Source organism: Elephas maximus, chromosome 1 (assembly GCF_024166365.1).
Source record: "Elephas maximus indicus isolate mEleMax1 chromosome 1, mEleMax1 primary haplotype, whole genome shotgun sequence".
Taxonomy (NCBI): domain Eukaryota; kingdom Metazoa; phylum Chordata; class Mammalia; order Proboscidea; family Elephantidae; genus Elephas; species Elephas maximus.
Window position 1 is genome coordinate 5,694,160 of NC_064819.1, and position 19,772 is coordinate 5,713,931.

At 38.4% G+C, this 19,772-nt stretch overlaps 1 protein-coding gene across 3 annotated transcripts in view; it reads right to left on the reverse strand.

The window, feature by feature from the left end:
* LSAMP (limbic system associated membrane protein) overlaps nucleotides 1-19,772 on the reverse strand; it is a 991,063-nt gene that overhangs the window by 482,973 nt on the left and 488,318 nt on the right. For all 3 annotated transcript variants that reach the window (XR_007516473.1, XM_049877041.1, XM_049877029.1), the window contains exon 2: nucleotides 6,789-7,021. Coding sequence is in view for 2 of the 3 variants with exons in the window: in XM_049877041.1 (XP_049732998.1) it covers nucleotides 6,789-7,021 (233 nt within the window). In the remaining variant the exon portion in view is untranslated. The remainder of the gene's footprint in view (nucleotides 1-6,788; nucleotides 7,022-19,772) is intronic.

Below are 19,772 nucleotides of genomic sequence, written 5' to 3' on the forward strand. Positions count from 1 at the left end.
AGAATGCAGCGGCAAATCTTTTACATGAAATATTGTAGGCAATGTTCAACTGTTGGAAAAATAATCAGTGGAACACTATGCTAATTAAGGAAAAAGAAAAGAGGACTGGGAGGAAAAAAGGAAAGAAGTAATGAAAGAAGGACAGGAGGAGATATGGAGGGAAGAACGACAGGAGGAAGGAAGAGAGAGACAGACAGAAAAAGGTACCTTCTTGGAGTTCCAGGTAAGAGATTTTGGTCACCATCAGGAATGTTTAATAGGATTGTAAAACTGACTTCTAAGAATTTAAATTTTAAAAACTATAAGTTCTAGATCTTTCCTCATAAAAAAGAAAAGTATGTTTCCTAAAATTTGACTTTTAATTATTAAATGAAAAAAGAACCTATAGATATTACAATCGAAACTCAATATGAGTTTCCTATGATTAGTAAAATACAGGAAATGTGGATTTTTAAGTGTGTGGATTTGAAAAGAAAGATGAACATGTTGGTCTTACAAGGAGTCCCATTCTCATTTTCCACAATCATATTTGTTTAATTAAGGCTATTTTGCAATCCACTACTTGTCCGTCAGTTTATCATACTGTGATGGCTTACGCATTGCTGTGTTGCTGGAAGCTATGCCACTGGTGTTTCCAACACCAGCAGGGTCACCCCTGGGGACAGGTTTCAGTGGAGCTTCCAGACTAAGACTGATTAGGAGGAAGGAACTGGCAATCTACTTCTGAAGAGAACTGGCCAGTAGAAACCTATGGATAGCAGTGGGACATTGATATGTACTGGAAGATGAACTCCTCAGGTTGGAAGGCACTTAAAATACAACTGGGGAAGAGCTGCCTCCTTAAAGTAGAATTGACCTTAATGACATGGTTGAAGTAAAGCTTTTGGCACCTTCGTTTGCCGATATGGCATTACTTAAAATGAGAAGAAACAGCTACAAACACCATTTCGTTTTACTTGGATCCACAGTCAACACCCCCGGAAGCAGCAGTCAAGAAATCAACTGTGACACGATGGCTGCAACAATATGCTCGAACATAGCAACAACTGTGAGGATGGTGCAGGATCTGGCGGTGTTTTGTCCTGTTGTACATAGGGTCGCTACGAGTTGGAGCTCACTCCACAGCACTTAACAAACTAATGATGCAATAAATTTCCTGACAAGGAATACGATTTGAATAATAGTGCTGAAAAATATTTCTGGGGTTCTATTTAACATTTCCATGATATTTAAGTATTTATTTAGAAATACATTTCAGATATTCCAAAATGTTTTTTAAAGATTATCTCTCGTTTTATTATATGCAGACTAGGGCATCTCTAAAACAATACTACCCAATAACATAAGGATTCACCATGAAATTTACCCACTCTTTACGGGTACCTCTTATGGGTTAAATTTGTATCCACCAAAAATATATATTGAAACCCTAATCCCGGTACTTCTGCATGTGATCCTGTTTGGAAATAGGGTTTTTCTTTTGTTAGTAAGGTCATACCAGAGTAGGGTGGGTACTAAGCTTGATCACTTTTCAGTTATAAAAAAGGGCAGAATAGATACAGAGACACAAACAGGGGAAAGACAGATGCCATATGAATATTGTCTACAAGTAAACAAATGCCAAGGACAGCTGGCAGTCACCAGAAACTAGGAGAGAGGCTCAGAGAAGGGACCAACACTTTCGAGACCCTGATACGAACTTTCAGGCTCCAGAAGTGTGAGAAAATAAATTTATATTCTTTAAAACCACTCACTTTTGGTAATTCTGTTATGACAGCTCGAGATAACTGAGAGTGCTCATGTAAGAATGATACAATAAATAAATTTAAAATAAGAAAAATGGTGTAAATTGTGGTGAATGAACTTTTTTTTTTTTTTTTTAAATAATCACATTTAAAAAGAATATTGTCAGGATTTCCTTTGTTGTCATATATACATGGATATACTTAAAGTTACAGTTTAAAAAAACCCTAGGTTTTGGAGCAACTGTTCTCAGGGCTCAAAAACATGAGCTTAATCTCTTTTGTGATAAGCATACAGGTTCCTTTTATTTTTTATTTTTACTAACACAAAGCTGTAGTATCTGCTGTACAGAGTCTTAGATATAATTTGATGATGCGTCATATAGGAGAATGATGAGACAGGCAACAGTAAATGCCTCTCATTGATTGCTTAGATCCCTAAAATAGTAGCTCTTGATTTTTAGTATGCATCTGAATCACCTGAAGAACATGCCATATTTGCAAATTTTGGCCCTATCCCCAGAGAGTATGATTCCATTTTTCTGAGAGTCATTCTTGGAAATATGCATTTTGACAAATGTAATAAAACAATATATTGACTCTGTGCATGGTGCGTAAGGACCACAATCAAAGAAACATTGTCGTAACACATGGGTCTCTATCTGCAGGGACCAGGGATTAGGGACCAGAAAATCAAAGGAGAAGACATGGGCATTATTAATGGAAAGGATGCTGGAGTACCCTGTTTATTTTTTTTGAAGTGTTAAGGGTGATATTTTCTTAATTTTTGATCTTAAAATCTGTAAAGGTGGTAGCATGCAAACCAAAAAATCTCACTTTAGATATGAAGCCCACCATTTATTAACTCTCTCAAATGAATGATTATACATAGTGTAGCCTTGACTTCCACAGGTGCAACATTTAATAAAAACTAATCATAAAATCATAAAAGGTCCCAAAGGTCACTATATTGATCCGTACACTTGCTGATGCAAAAATTTGACCTGTGTGCCTCATGAGGCAGACATGTATAGATGTCATTTAGCTAGAAGAGTGTTTAGTGAACCACGCAGCATATTTATTTCAATACAGAGTTTTTTTGGACATAATGACTCTCATGACCTGATATAATCTTACTTTCTTCATGAAAAAGTGCCACCAAATAAGAGAGAAAATATTTCAGATGTTGAAAAATAACTATCATGTGATAGAAATATATATAAAGGGAAAGGAGGCTTCCAAGGAGAAACGGGATACAGGAGAAACGAGATCTGACACAAACACTTCCAAATTTATAAAGTAGGATGCTTTTCAACTCAAGAGGAGCAGGATTCGACCATATTTTTAAAGCTTTGATAGCTGAAAATGGACAGAGGAAAGGGAAGAGGGAGAGAGGGAAGGAGTTTTCTTTCTACAGAAATAAGCCGGGTAAGCAGTCTTGGAAAGTCTAAGATGTTACCATGAAAGTCACATTATATCTCAGCCTACCTGTTCTCTCTCTCTCTCATGCCCAGAAAGATAAGTTCTAAGAGTATTTGGGGGCGAGACACTACCTAATATTAAAAAAAAAAAAAATGCAGGTTTGCTTTTCCGTATGATTTTAAGGTACACAGTTCTTTTAGAGCAGTAGTTCTCCAAGTGTGGTCCCTGGACCAGCAGCATCAGGATTGCCTGGGAACTTGTTAGACATGCACGTACTCAGGCTCCACCCCAGAACTAGCCAAATCAAAATTCCAGTGTAGGTCCCACTAACTTAAATTGTAACAAACCCTCTACGTGATCCTGATGCATACTACTTTTTTTCCTCAAGTATCCTTAATAATTGCCAGGTGACGATTTAAAAGAGATGCTGTTCTAAGAAGCCACTTAGAATCCTAGAGAAGAAAAACTAAAGAATAGACTCTAAGGGAAAGAGCAGTCCACTGCAAGGGCAACAGGCATTGAGTGACCCTGGGCAGCAAGCAATAGGCACTCATGCTGAAACTCCCCCCGGGGCAAGAGTGAGTCTCATGGTAGTTACTACTATAGCATCGTCAACATCATCATCACCTATTTACAGAGAATGTCTGATGTTCCAGGCACACATAGGTCATCTATTTTAATCCTCATATTTAGGAGAATTTAAAATGTTCATATTATCTCTACTTTGCAGATGACAAAATTGAGGCTTAAAGAGGTAAAGTAGTTTACCCCAAATTTAATTTAGGTAGCAAAAGGGGAAATTGAGATGGGAATCAGGTACTTTCTTAACCACTGTTCTTTGGTGATACTGCATAACACCTTGGAACTAAGGGTGGCCTCACCACTGGATAAGGACAAAGAGCAGCATTTACTGACTAGTCAGGCTGGATTTTCATAATCTATGAAGGGGACCAACACAGGGATTGTAAATTTGAAAAGAGGTTTTGATTCTGTAGGAAGGTGCTGTGGCATTTCAAGAGAGACAGATACCAGCCATACACAGAAGCAGACTCTTTGATGTGATGAAAGACATGTGAACCTGTTCACTATGGATTACAACCGAGAGTTATGCTCATGTGTAGCTTTTGCCTGGGTTAGAGTTGAGTCCTTGAGTAGGAAGCAGTGTGAAGACACAGTGTGAACGGACAAAAGGAAAGGAATTCACTCTGACATAACCACAAAGCTGGATGTCCCAAGGAGAAGTTGTTCAGCCATCTGATGCTAGAGACCAAATGCCCACATGCATACAATTAAAAAAAAAAAATCCCCCTCTGAGAAGGCAGAAAGGGACAGGAGCTGGTTGAATGGACACGGGAAATATGGGGTGAAAAGGAACAGTGTGCTGTCACATTATAGGGAGAGCAACTAGGGTCACATAACAATGTGTGTATAAATTTTTGTATGAGAAACTAACTTGAGCTGTAAACTTTCACCTAAAGCACACTTAAAAAAAAAAAAAAATCCCCCTCCCTGACTCAGCCACATCCCTTTACAACTACATATTTCAGTACTCATTTTTTTTTTCTTTCAAAGCAATGTGCTGAGTAAGAACTTAAAATAATATTTTAAATGAGACAGAGATGGGTTGGAAACCTTATCCTAAGTCAACAGGGAGCTTTGGGAAAGTTCCTTACCCTCTCAGAGCTACCTTTTCTTTTTGCATATTTATAATAAAATTATTAAGACCTACTTAATACTGATATATGAGAATTAAATGAGACAATGAATGAACGGTACCTGGTATTTAGTAGTTAAAGTTAAATTTAATTTTACTTGCATTGGCATGTCAGACAGAGTAGAACTGCCCCATAGGGTTTCCAAGGAGTAGGGGGTGGATTCAAATTGCAGACCTTCTGGTTAGCAGCCTGAGCTCTTAACCACTATGCCACCAGGGCTCCTTAAAATCATAGCAAAAATTTTCCATTCCAGCATAAAATGCTTTGAGTTTGATTCTACATATCACTTTTTGTGATCTTGAGCAAGTAACCTAAATTTAACGAACCTCTGCTTTTTCACCTGGAAGCCAGGGAATACAATGCTTAGATTGTCCCATTTTATTCAGTATAAAACAATGCACAATTCCTAGCTGTGGTTTCTAAGAGCTCCCTAAAGACATTAAAGGGAACAAAGATATTAAAATTGTGAAGGAATCTCAATATAATGAGGAGTTGGTCACTGCATAAAATCTGTTCTAAGGAGTCTTAAGTCAACTAGTTGTCTCCCCTTCCCCTGCCAATGAATCAGATAGAAATTCCTCTTTTGTTTTGAGTGGGCTGTCTGTGTGTTTGTGTCTGCATCTGTGTGCTTGCATGTGTTTTGAAGGAGCTGGTAAATGAACCCATTCACGTGTTTGCATATCTCTGGTTATGCTTACACATTTAAATGGTTTGCCTGAGTTCCTAAACCCTGGTATCTCAAGTATTAAACTGCCAGGAAAGCATACTATGCTTTGACTGTGATGTGGACTCTATAACCCAGTAGACATGCCTTTACAAGCAATAAAATGAAGCTGTCAGCCATTGCGATCGGACCAAGATAGAGGTCACATGATTAAACCACCCTGCACCAGGCAGTCTCTGATGTATTTTATTCCAGGTTCAATCTATTAATCAAAAGAGTTGGGAGAGCAATAATTTAAATGCTTCAATAATCAATTCCATAGCACATTAATAGCAGCTACAGTCAAACTTTGCCACACCACTGACTGCATTGGAATCCTGACAGGAGCCCTAGGGCCATGCCTAATTTGCATTAAATTTACATAAAATTGTAAATCAAGACTACATGAGCACAGCTCTGATATTTGTTAGTGCTTAGATCTTTCCTGATAGATGGATTAATAAAATCGTGCGGCTCATCAGCTTTGTTCTCATTCTGCAATTACAGGGAAAGGGACCCAAAAGAGCTATAGTTTGGGGGCATGTGTGTACCGTCTAGTGTTTTCATCCTGTAGAACCATAACTCAGATGTTCCCTTGGAAATCCCAATCTAGAAGCAGATTGTCCCCAATGACTTTGCAAAGCCTTATTGCTGGATTTGTTCACAAACAACTTGCCACTAAATGTACATACAAACTACACAGAAAGCTGGCCCGCTGAGATGATGTCAAAGCCTCTGGGAATTATTATTTTTAAAAAATTTTTACTATTATAAAAACAGATAATCAGTGATAATCTTCAGGCTGAGGATAGATAAAACAAAATCTTAAATTCAGCAAAGCATCCAGTTCCTAACAGGGTGATAAACTGAACTTCACATGGTTAGAAGCATTCTGGGAGCTCTTGTTTCCCTGCTTTAACTAGCTCTAAGAGCTGTGGCCCTTGCTGTGTGTTTTCAGGCTTGGGGCTAGGAGAAAACATTCTCACCAAGGGTACTGGCTCACAGTGGCAAGGTCCTCTCTGTGTATTCTCCTTAGTCCTCTGATTTTAAATCTATCCTGCTAGAAAGAAAACAGGTCCTTAAATCCAGTAATGTATTTGGAAGTGTTCTCCTCCCCTCCCGCACTCAGGAAAGATTTTGCAAATCTATGTGCATCATGGCGATTCTACCTCTCCCTTACTATATCACCTGTCCCGTTTTTCTTACCTTGCACAATCAGGTAAACTTGGGAGGTCTTGGGCTCATGCTGTGTCTGAACTGAGCAAGTGTAGGAACCCTCATCATAAACATCCACCTTCTGAATTCGGAGGCTGTATTCCAGAGAATGGCGCTTCTCCAGCTCAACCCGGGGATCCAGAGACCACTTGTCATGTCCAGCGAAAATGATGCCAGAACGGTTCAACCAAGCCACCTTTGAGTTCTTATCATCTACGACACACCTGGCAGGGTAAAATAACAATGTTAGAGCTTTAAAGCATAACTGAATCTGTTTGCATTCTCCACACGATCAGACTCAAGACCAATAAAAATAATAATTATATGCAAGATGAATCGTTGCCATGTCATTTTTTTAGTCCTAAGTGTTTTCACAATTTTTCTTTTAAGATCTAATGACCAGCATAGTCTCATGGGACAACTCAGTTAATCTGCATAACATAGTTTATAAAAATCATGATTTGCCTCCTAGTGAAGCGAGGAGTATCTGGGGTCTTAAAAGCTTGCAAGCAGCCAACTAAGACACAACTGTGAGTCTCTACTCACCAGGAGGAAAACAGTAAGAAGGTAACTAAAAGCTGAGAGAAGAAATAAGCCTACACGAGCCATGTCTTCATCTACCCTGAGACCAGAAGAACTAGAGAGTACCCAGCTACAAACACTGACCATTCTGACTGGGGTCACAATAGATAGTCCTGGACAGGATGGGGGAAAAATGTAGAGCAGAACTCAAATTCTTATTTAAAAAAAAAAAAGGCAGATAAACTGGAACAGAGGACTCCCTGAGACTATCACCCTGAGATCCTCTTTAAAGCTAGAACCGAGCCTATCCCCTGAAATCACTTTTTAGTTAAATAGCAGTGTGGCACACAGAATAAAGTGTATTATGGATAAGATCAGTGGTTCACTATGAGAACAAAAGGTCAACAATTACTCAATAACAAAGATGAGAAGATAAGGAGGCAGGGAAATTAGAGTATTGGAAATGGAACAAATAACACAGAGATTGTCAACACATTGTGATAAATCTAACTAACGTCACTGAACAATTTGTGTGGAAATTATCAAATAGGAAGCTAACTTGCTTTGTAAACTTTCACCAAAAACTCAATAAAATATTATTTAAAAAAAAAAAAAAAACAGATCTAATTACCAACCAGTGGATGAATGTCATTCTATCAGACTCAGTTCAGCTGTAAACAATCCGAGTATGTGTAATGCAGATAAATACAGTTAACTGAGAATTGACTTTCCATCGGATTATTTTCTTCTTGTCTAGGAAAAAGATCGTACACATAGAACTCGATCTGCCTAGGTTTTAACTCTGAGACTTAGCCTGCTGGTGTTGTGGCACTTTTATTCAGTCCTGAACTATACTTTCCTTTCATAGGTACATTCTGATAGTCCTGTGTGGTGGACATATAAGTTATGCTCCACCACCTCTGTAGTAATTAGACTAGCTTTTAGAGTTTGCCTCGATCCTTACAAGTTTAGAATGTCCACCCCCAGGACGGAGAAGTGTGTGAGCACCAAGGCAAGTCCAGTGGCAGGTGGATAGCTGTGTGTCAAGGGGTGAAGGCAAACATTATGTGGCATAACTCTGGCTGTAGCTCCAGGGGACTGCAGGTGGTCTTCTGGCAATAAAGGTTGCTACCGGCATTTCTGGCTACATTAGAATGAGTTCCACATTTTATGGGACATGAAGAAACTAGTATTACAGTGCATACTTCAAGGAAGGTGAAGTGGAAATGTTTTTGAATTACTACTTATTTTAGAAAACTAAACGGGTCTTTTTCTCTCAAAAGAAAGTGGAAAAAATTCTGGGTTAATGGAGAAGGGATAGATTCTTCACGGTGGTTTAGTTTTCTCCTTCAACCTCAGAAGTAGTCTAGCAATGGAAACACTTAAACAAACAAACAAAACTTCTCTCTTTATCATTTTGGCAAGATATATGTGTGGCCCAAAAAGAAATTGCCCCAGTCCCTGTTCGCAGCTGTAGAGTCAGCTGCTCAGCACTCTGGGGTGTGAAGGCTTAGCAGAAGGAGCCAGGAGCACCACAGCAGAACAATTAAAACAGCATGTTCCCTTTTAGTTCCAAACTAAGTCAAATCCAGGTCAAAACAGCCAGGCACAGAGATTTCACATCCATGCGTAGTCAGGAAATTGATGCATAACCCACACTCTGTCTACCATAGAGACATAGAAGCCAACTCCTCTCTCATAGGAAGGAGAAAAGATGAGTCATCTTAAAATGCCTCACCTATGGTACAACAGCCCTCCTTATCACACGATTTTTATATGAAATTTGCAGTTTATTTAGAGTGAGGTCATTTAATGAGTTGGGTGCCAAGATAGTCAGGTCTCATTTTCTTCTCCACTTGTTTTCATAAACATAGTGAGATTAAGGCATCGTTTAGTATCTCCATTTCCCAGTACGTGTTTCTCTGCTATGCAGATATTGTTAAGACTAGTCAAATGCTTTCCATAAATTTGAACTGACTTCATGGCTGCTTGCTGCTTCATTTCAGCCTTATCTCACTTTTCCTGTTCTACTCTTTGTGGCATCATTTCTCTGTCTTTGCTGGTGTTTACACCTCTCAATTTAGACTCATTAATGAATTAATTAATGGGCTGTTTGCTATCTTCTTCTAGATCATTAGTTAAGTTGTCGAATATAGATTCACTGTTTTTTTTTTCCTACTTAGAAAAATAGACATTTACTTCTGTGAATACATTTTAAATCTTCTGTCATGTGTCTCCCGTACTTTCGTCACCAGCCAGCTCAACACAATAGTAGCCAGATTTGCTACATCACAGAGAGATACTTTGAATGCTGTTTAGCCAAGAATATGATCTTAATCTCTTCATTTTGGGGAAAAAAAAAATTGCATCCCCTCCTCAGTTATTGACATGGTTAGGTTCCAAAGACTAAGCTGTTATGCAAAATTGACATTATGCAAAAATGGAGGATGACCACATCAGATCACAAAATGAAGGGTGATTACATCATTACATAACAGCAAAATTACATCATTACATAACTGCCAAACCACTGAGAATATATGTTACATAAAAATAGCCTATAAGACAAATAAAGACAAGGATTTGATCTTATTCATCTGGGTAACCCCCTAAACTAATCTGGCATAAAATAGGCACTTGGTAAATGCCCATTGTGTGAATTAAATAGTGTCACACATATAGATACATAACATATGGTTACCTATTTTCCACTCCTATCCCAAGTTTAACAGAATCTGTGCATAAACTGGGTAAATTTCATTGTCAGCACAAGGTAGCATTTTGAAGCCAGGTCTTTAGGGACCTTTGGACATTTGAGCAACTTTTGCCAATGGAAAAGTTAAAATTATCACACAGGTCATTATTCCAAATTACTCACTGAGGCTGTTTAGATCTATCTTACCTAAAGAAGTAATTGACTATTTCAGTAAAATTTCCAGACCCATAAAAATACATCTACTGAAACAGTAAATTATATGGAAATTTGGTTTTGACAATCTACATAACATCTTCTTTTTTACATTGGGTTTTGTCCATGTATATTTTTTAAACTTATCTTTTGCTTCCACACAAGTAAAAGTTATATTAGAATGTACACACATACACATACACTCACATTTTTTCCCGACTCAGTATAGTTAGCCAAATGCCAAGCACTAGAGCACAGATAGAATATTTTAAAAGGAAAACACTTATACAGATATTAAAGGAATCTTCTTTTTTATGTTGCCAGCAAACTAAGTGTACTGAGTTAATAAACTAGAAAATAATCCTTCTACAATGCAACTAAACGTTACATACCGAAGAACGAGCAAAAGAATAATGTAATGTCATAACTCATTTTTTTAATTTTAAAATCTAGATTAAAGGTAGCAACTATTTTTAACCATAAAAAGAGTACATAAGAAACTGAAGGCAAAGACCAAAGTAGTAGTCATAATTTATAGATTTTTATGTTTATTAAATGAAAATAACCAGCCACACAGGGTCATCATAGATCACGTGGCTATCAGCATATGCTAACACAAGTTCAGACTTTTGTTCCAGTATAGATTGATTTGCCAGTAAGCACCATGTGCTTGCATGTAGAAGGTAAGCGTGTTTAAGTGTGCATTAGGCAGGCCTACAGAGTAGATGAAAATTATTGTGCCATGCCATCATAATATGATATGAATTAATTATCACCCACTCAGAATGCTTCAATATGAGACAAACTAGTTCAAAGTTGGACACTTAATGATTTTTATCACCAAAATGAGTCTTGCTAAAGCAGAAAAAGTATGAAGAGGTGTATTGGAAAAGGATTATTTTCTAGTTTATTAACTCAGTACACTTAGTTTCTGGCAACATAAAAAAGAAGATTCCTTTAATATCTGTATAAGTGATTTCCTTTTAAAATATTCTATCTGTGCTCTAGTGCTTGGCATTTGGTTAACTATACTGTCGGGAAAAAATGTGAGTGTATGTGTATGTGTATGTGTGTGCATTCTAATGTAACTTTTACTTGTGTGGAAGCAAAAGATAAGTTTAAAAAATATACATGGACAAAACCCAATGTAAAAAATAAGATGTTATGTAGATTGTCAAAACCAAAAAAGTATGAAGAGGTGCATTGGAAAAATCCATTAGTGTTATGTGTTGTTTGATTAAATGGAGTGTTTCCTCTAGGAACTCAAGGTATAGCAAATAAACCCAGGATTTAGAAAGGACAGCGCCCTAAAGAGTGTGGACATCGGTGGCACAAGGACAGGGTCAGAGGATATCTCTCCACTTCCACTGGGATTTCTAGCAGTCAGCTGAGGATAGGTAATGAGAAAATCTCCATTGTTCAGATCAAGAGGGTCTTCCAATGAAGAATCCTACCAGGAAGTCACTGAGCAGGTTGGGAGGTCAGAAGGTACAAAAGCAGATCTGTAAGAAGGTACATAATCTGCCATAAAGTCCAAGAGATTCATAACTCAAACGTGGGAGATTCAAAGAGTTACTAGCAAGAATAGGACTGTACAAGATGAGTCACACTATTACTAATTTAGGTTGTATTTATTTTGTTTTCTGTCTTGTTATGATTTTGCTAAAAGCCTCTTTGGAGAGAAGATCTTTCAGGTATTTCCTGATGACCTCATATCACTTTTCCTACCGTTCTAAATTTTATGCAAGATCTAAAATTCTTCAACCATGGGTTCTGTAACCATGGGAAGCAGAACTGGGTAACCCACAGAGAACCCCACCTGCCACTGAATAGGTTTGCACCTTATTTAAGAGATTGCACAGAATCAGTAAGTCACTTAGAACTATTAAAAAAAAAAAAAGTATGATTTTTGAGGGATAATCTGGAGTGGGCATATGGTTTTTGTTCTTGGGAGCTCTTGTACTGGTGGAGTGGATGTGGGGTGTTGGCAGAACCAAAAAGGAATTCCAGTGCACCAGAGTAAGTGCTCAGGTCAAGTGAGCTGAATGCTCTAGGAGGACCAGAGAAGGGAGCGGACTACAAAAGGCAATATTAGCAGGTGTTGAAAGATGAACAGATCTCTCCAAAAAGTACATAAAATTAGGGATGGTAAAGAAAACGACAACTCTATAAACTAACTCTGCTTATAAAACTCCCCAGATTCATTCCCTGGAACATATCCTCTCCTGTTGGAGAATTCTAACCAGGAGAAATAATCCTGTTAAAACAAATTAAAAAAAAAAAAAAAAAAAAAAAAAACCTCATGGTTTTTTTCCATACTCCCCTCCGACGTCCTAGTTATATTGGTTATATGAATAAACTATGGGCAGTGAGTGGGTTTCTCCCTTTTAACATGGGAATATAATACACTCCACATTCTCCTTATATCCATCAACATAGAACGAACACATGTAGCCATTAAAAACCCAAACCCATTGTCGTCAAGTCGATTCGGACTCATAGTGACCCTATAAGACCAAGTAGATCTGCCCCATATGGTTTCCAAGAAGCACCTGGGGGATTGGAACTGTAGGCCTTTTGATTAGCAGCCGAGCTCTTACTTCACTGAACAAGCAGAGTTCCCATGTAGCCACAGAGGTATCAAATCTGCTGTCATAGGTGCAAAATTGAGGATTATTCTCTTCTATAGGGTTGCTATGAGTCAGAATTGACTGGATGGCAACGGATTTGGTTTTGGTTTAGTGCCCTAATCCTCTGACCTCCCACATTAAACCAAAACTCTACATTTTCCAAACACAGTGAACTATTTCTCCTCTCCATATCTTTGCTCATCTCTTTCCTGCCACCTAGGAAGGCTTCAACTACACTCCTACTCTCTTTGTTGAGACCCAGTTCACCCGTCCAGACTTCTTTGAAAAGCTACGTCTCTAGGAAATCTCTCATCAGTATCCCATCTTTTTGCTTGGTTCCTGCTTATGACACTCCACATTGCATTAGTGTTTTTTTTTTTTTTTCCCACTCATCTTTCCTAATAAGCTTATTGAAGACAGTGATAGTCTCTGAATTCATCTTTGTAGCTCTGACAGAGCTTAGCAGTGTAAACACGATATGTATATAGCTGACACTGAAATGAATTAACAAACTGATATTAGGCCAATTATCAAATATTTACAAATTTTCTAATAGGTGCAGAATAGATAGCTACTGTAACATGTTTTAAGAAATGATTAAAATGATCAGATACAAAAGAAAAAATAAAAGTGAATTACTGAGATTGGTATTAACATGAAAGCAAAGAAGAGGAAAAAAAGTTCCCTTTTTCTGTTATGAAAAAAAAAATCATCCCTGGGAACTAAATATACATTGTGTGTGAATAACAGTGAAAAGAAGGATAAAGCAGTAGCTAAATGTTTAGTGAGTTGCTAACTTTAATGATGAGAAAGAATGATGAGCCCCCAAATATTAGACGGGTTGTCTACCTTAAGTATGAGTCTATGGCTTTAAACATCAGCTTTAAAAAAAATAACAGGAAAGGTAAGCAAACAAATTTTTATCTTCCTTATTCAGTATATCTGAATCCATAAAACTGTCACAAAAAATCAATACACCCATAAAAATCTCAAACACTGGATGTCATCAAATTCTTTACACCAAGTATATTATGCAGACTCATACAAACAGGGGCACTGACAATTCCACTCATGCTACACAAGGCTGGGGATTATGCTTTCAAAATGATGAATGTAAATTGAGGCAGAAAAGAGGTGTTAAATTCAGTTTGTACCAAAAGATTACTTAATAGAATATTTTCTGATAGTCTATCCATGACGTGATACACCTCCACCAAATATGAAGCCTGTTCAGTTAGACACATTTCTTCATACTTAACAAGCATAGACACACAGACACAAGCAGACACGTTTCTTCATACTTAACAAGCACTACTGTCTGCTAAGAACATACCAGTGTAGCATTTAGAATTTAATTAAATTTGCTTTATGTAAATTTCTCCTATTTCTGGTTATTTTAATCTTTTACTTACTAATTAATAACAAATGTATACACCTTACTTAATTTCTCACTAATTATCTATCCTCATACTTTTTAATTTTAGGGACAGGGGACCGTAGAACTGTATAGGTAGGAGAGGTATATTTGTTTCTCCAATTAACAAAGAAGAGTTATATGAATGTTTTTCAACTAGGGACAATTTTTGGTCCCTAGAGGACGTGTATAATATCCATATGCATACAAGAAAGACCAGTTAATACAATTATTATTCAAATTTATGCACCAACCACTAATGCAAAAGATGAGGAAATTGAAGATTTTTATCAACTTCCACAGTCTGAAATTGACCAAACATGCAATCAAGATGCATTAATAATTATGGTGACTAGAATGGAAAAGCTGGAAACAAAGAAGAAGGATCAGTAGTTGGAAAATATAGCCTTGGTGATAGGCATGACCATGGAGATCACATGACAGAATTCTGTAAGACCAATGATTTATTCATCAAAAATACCTTCTTTTCTACAACCTAAAAGATGACTACACACATGGACCTCACCCATTTTAATAAATAGGAATCTAATCAACTACATCTGAGGAAAGAGTTGATGGAGAAGTTCAATAACATCAGTAAGAACAAGGCCAGAGGCCGATCACAGAACAGACCATCACATGTTCACGTATAAGTTCAAGTTGAAGCTGAAGAAAATTAAAACAAGTCCATGAGAGACAAAGTATGACCTTGAATATATCTCACTTAATTTAGAGACCTTCTCAAGAATAGGTATGATGCCCTGAACAATAATGACCAAAGGCCAGAAGAGTTGTGGGATGACATCAATGACATCATACACAAAGAAAGCAAAAGGTCATTAAAAAGAAAAGAAAGTAAAGACCAAAATTATGTAAAAAAAAAAAAACCTCTGAAACTTGCTCTTGCATGTAAATCTGAATGGATGCCAAAGTGAACGGAAGAAATGTAAAAGAGCTGAAAAGGAGATTTCAAAGGGCAACTTGAGAAAACAAAGTATTATGCTGAAATGTGCAAAGATCTGGAGTTAGAAAACCAAAAGAGAAGAACAGACTTGCCATTTATCAAGCTGAAAAAACTGAAGACAAAATTAAAGGCTCAAGTTGCAATATTGAAGGGTTCTATGGGAAAAAAAAAAAAATTGAATGACACACGCAGCATCAAAAGAAGACGAAAGGAATACACTGAGTCACTGTACCAAAAAGAATTGGTCGACATTCAACCATTTCAAAAGGTAGCAAATGATCAAGAACCAACAGTCCTGAAGGAAGAAGTCCAAGCTGCACTGAAGGAATTGGTGAAAAACAAAAACAAGGCTCCAGGAATTGATGGAATACCAACTGAGATACTTCAACAAATGGATGCATGCACTTCTGGCCAACACGTTGCTATAGACAGAAGCAGCATGCTGCCCCTCCACAGCAAAGACCCAAACAACTAAGCAAAACAGAGACAAACATCAATCCTGGAACCCTAAATGTCAAATGAAGGGATAAAGGACTCAGCCAAGCACCAAATGAAATAAGAAACTGACAGAGAACAGATAGCAGGGAAAGATACGTGCAGGGGTCCGCTATCAGCTAACAGCATGAATTCACCATCTTGGACTCCTATCAGAGATCAGTGGACAGGGAATATGGGAAAGCAGCTTCAAGGAGCACCCAACAGGAGACAGAGCACCCAGTAACCAGCGATATACACCTTCCCACCTACTCTATTCTCTCTGCTGCTCAGCCTCATCTACTTCCAGCTGGCTGCAGTCTTTTGGCCAGGAGGCACTGGCTTTGGCTCCTTGCTGCTTGGATTCATCCCACCCACACTGGCTGTCTCATGGAGTGCCATTTGTTTCCTGGTGGTGTTGCTTTTTTCCACTTTTTATGGTATCTTCACTGCCCGTCACCACCTCCCCCTCCTTTCTCTTGAACACCTGGCTCGATGTGCCACCTTTGCTTCTTCATGAAAGGCTGTGAAGGGCCGCTCAACTGGGGAACTGCTTCCCTAGTGCATGTCACCATACTGGTGGGATGCCGAGCCTTTTTTTTTTTTTTTTTCCTTTTTCTTTCCCTGACTGGGAACCCCTGGGAACCCCTTCTATTCAGGCTGTATTGCATGGCTTGGGAGCCACGCCCCTGTTCTGTGCAGTGGCACTGGTAGGATCCCTGAGGGCATTTCTTTTTTCTTTTTTGTCTTTCTGCATTTCTCCTCTCTCTATACTTACTTTCTTTTCCTGTCTGCATAATACCTGGTGTTATGTGACATCCCTACCCTTTCTAGCTAGGCTGTACTGAGCAGCCTGGGAAACACTGTCCTAGACTTGGCAGCAGCGCCAGTAGGATCCTTGGGGGCTTTTCTTTTTTTTTCTAATTTTTATTTATGAATTTTTTTCCTCCTTTTTATTTAATCCTGCTTTTTGTTTTCCTCCATTTCTTCATTTCTCACCTCTCCACTCCAATGGCAAGCTCCTTTAGCACTTTTTGTTTGTTTGTTTTGGGCTCCTGTTTCACTCTCTTATCCCTCCTCTTTCCATACCCATCTGTCATGGGTTGAATTGTGTCCCCCCAAAAACATTCATCAACTTGGTTAGGTCATGTGTGGTTGTCTTCCATTTTGTGATGTGGCTGCCAACCAAAAGGTTGGCAGTTCAAATCCACCAGGTGCTCCTTGGAAACTCTATGAGGCAATTCTACTCTGTCCTACAGGGTCACTATGAGTCAGAATCGACTTGATGGCAATGTTTTTTTTTTTTTTATGCTGAGAGGATTAGGGTGGGATTGTAACACCACGCTTACTCAGGTCACCTCCCTGATCCAAGGTAAATGGAGTTTCACTGGGGTGTGGCCTGCACTACCTTTTATCTCTCAAGAGATAAAGGAAAGGGAAGCAAGTAGAGAGTTGGGGACCCAGCAATTTCATTCCTAGGAATATATCCTAGAGAAATAAGAGTCATCACATGAATAGACATACACACCCATATTCATTACATCATTATTCACGATAATAAAAAGATGGAAACAACCTAGATGCCCATCAACAGATGAATGGATAAACAAACTATGCTACATACACAGAATGGAGTATTATACAACAATAAAGAACAATGATGAATCTGTGAAGCATCTCACAACATAGATGAATTTGGAGGACATTATACTGAGTGAAATAACTCAATGACAAAAGGACAAATATTGTATGAGACCACTACTTTAAAAACTTATGAAAAGGTTTACACACAAAAAGAAATAATCTTTGATGGTTATGAGGGAGGGGAGCAGTGGGGATGGAAAAATACTAAATAGACAAGAAATAAGTGGTAACTGTGGTGAAGGGAAAGACAGTACGCAACACTGGGGAAGCCAGCACAGCTTGTAGGGGGCAAGGTCATGGAAGCTCCATAGAGAGATTCAGTCTCCCTGAGGGACTGAATTGCTGGGCTGAGGGCTGTGGGGATCATGGTCTCAAGGAACTTCTAGCTCAATTGGCATAGCATAGTTTTTAAAGAAAATTTTCTACATTCTACTTTAGTGAGTAGCGTCTGGGGTCTTAAAAGCCTGTGAGCAGCCATGTAAGATACTCCAGTGGTTTCACCCCTTTGGGAGCAAGGAAGAATGAAGGTGACTAAAGATACAAGGGAAAGATTAGTCCAAAGGACTAGTGGACCACATCCACCACAGCCTCCATCAGACCGAGTCCAGTACAATGAGATGGTGCCCAGCTACCACCACTGACTGCTCTGACAGGGATCACAATAGAGGGTTCTAGACAGAGCTGGAGAAAAATGTAGAACAAAATTCTAACTCACAAAAAAAGACCAGACTTACTGGCCTGACAAAGACTGGGGAAAGCCCAAGATCATGGCACCCAGACACCCTTTCAGCTCAGTAATGAAGTCACTCCTGAGGTTCACCCTTCAGCCAAAGATTAGATAGGCCCATAAAGCAAAACAAGACAAAAACAGCACACCAGCCCAGGGTCAAGGACTAGAAGGCAGGAGGGGAGAGGAAAGCTGGTTAATAGGGAACTTGAGTTCAAGAAGGGAGAGTGTTGACATGTTGTGCAGTTTTTAACCAATGTCATAAAACAATATGTGTACTAACTGTTTAACAAGAAACTAGTTTGCCCTGTAAAACTTCACTTAAATTACAATTTAAAAAAGTAAATAAAAAAAAATGGATGCAACAAGAAATTTGGAAGACAGCTACCGGCCAACTGACTAGGAGAAATCCATATTCATGCCCATGACAAAGAAAAGTGATCCAATGGAATGCAGAAATTATAAAACAATATCTTTAATATCACATGTGAGAAAATTTTGCTGAAGATAATTTAAAAATGGCTGCAGTCAGACATCCACAGGCAAATACCAAAAATTCAAGCTGGATTCAGAAAAGGATGTGGAATGAGGAATAACATTGCTGATATCACAAGGGCCTTAGCTGAATGAAGAGAATACCAGAAAGACATTTGTCTGTGTTTTATTTACTTCACAAAGGCATTTGACTGTGTGGATCATATCAAATTATGGATAACATTGCAAAGAATGAAAATTCCAGAACAGTTAATTGTGCTCACGGGGAACTTGTACATAGACCAAGAGTCAGTCATTCATACAGAACAAGGGGATGCTGCATGGTTTAATCAGAAAAGGTGTGTGCCAGGGTTGTATCCTTTCACCAGACTTATTCAATTTGTATGCTGCGCAAATAGTCCAAGAAGCTGGACTACATGAAGAAGAACATGGCGTCAAGCTTAGAGGAGGGTCAACAACCTGCAATATGTAGATGACACAACTTTGCTTGCCTAAAGTGAAGACAACTTGAAGCACTTACTAATGAAGATCAAAGACTACAGCTTTCAATATGGATTACACTTCAACACAGAGAAAACAAAAACCCTCACAACTAGACCAAAAAGCAATGTCATGATAAATGAAGAAAATATGGAAGTTGTCAAGGATTTAATTTTATTTCAATCCACAATCAACACCCATAGAAGCAGCAATAAAGAAATCAAATGACGTATATCATTGGGCAAGCCTGCTGCTCTTTAAAATCGTAAAAAGCTGAGATGTCACTTTGATGACTAAGGTGCACCTGACGCAAGCCATAGTCACTTCAATCACCTCATATGCATGTGAAGACTGGACAATGAAAAAGGAAGGCTGAAGAATTGACACATTTGAACTATGGTGTTGGCAAAAAATACTGAATATACCGTGGAATGCCAGAAGAGCCAAGAAATCCATCTTGAAAGAAGTACAGCCGGAATACTCCTTAGAAGTGAGGATGGAGAGACTTCATTTTACTTAATTTGGACGTGTTATAACCACTGTTGTGAGGATGGTCCAGGACCAAGCGACATTTTATTCTGTTATACACGGAGTCACTATGAGTTGGAACTGACTCGATGGCTGCTAAGAAGAGAGGACATGTGGCAATGTCTGGAAATATTTGTTGTTACAACTGGAAGTGGAGAGTTACTACAGAGATGATACTTAACATCCTAC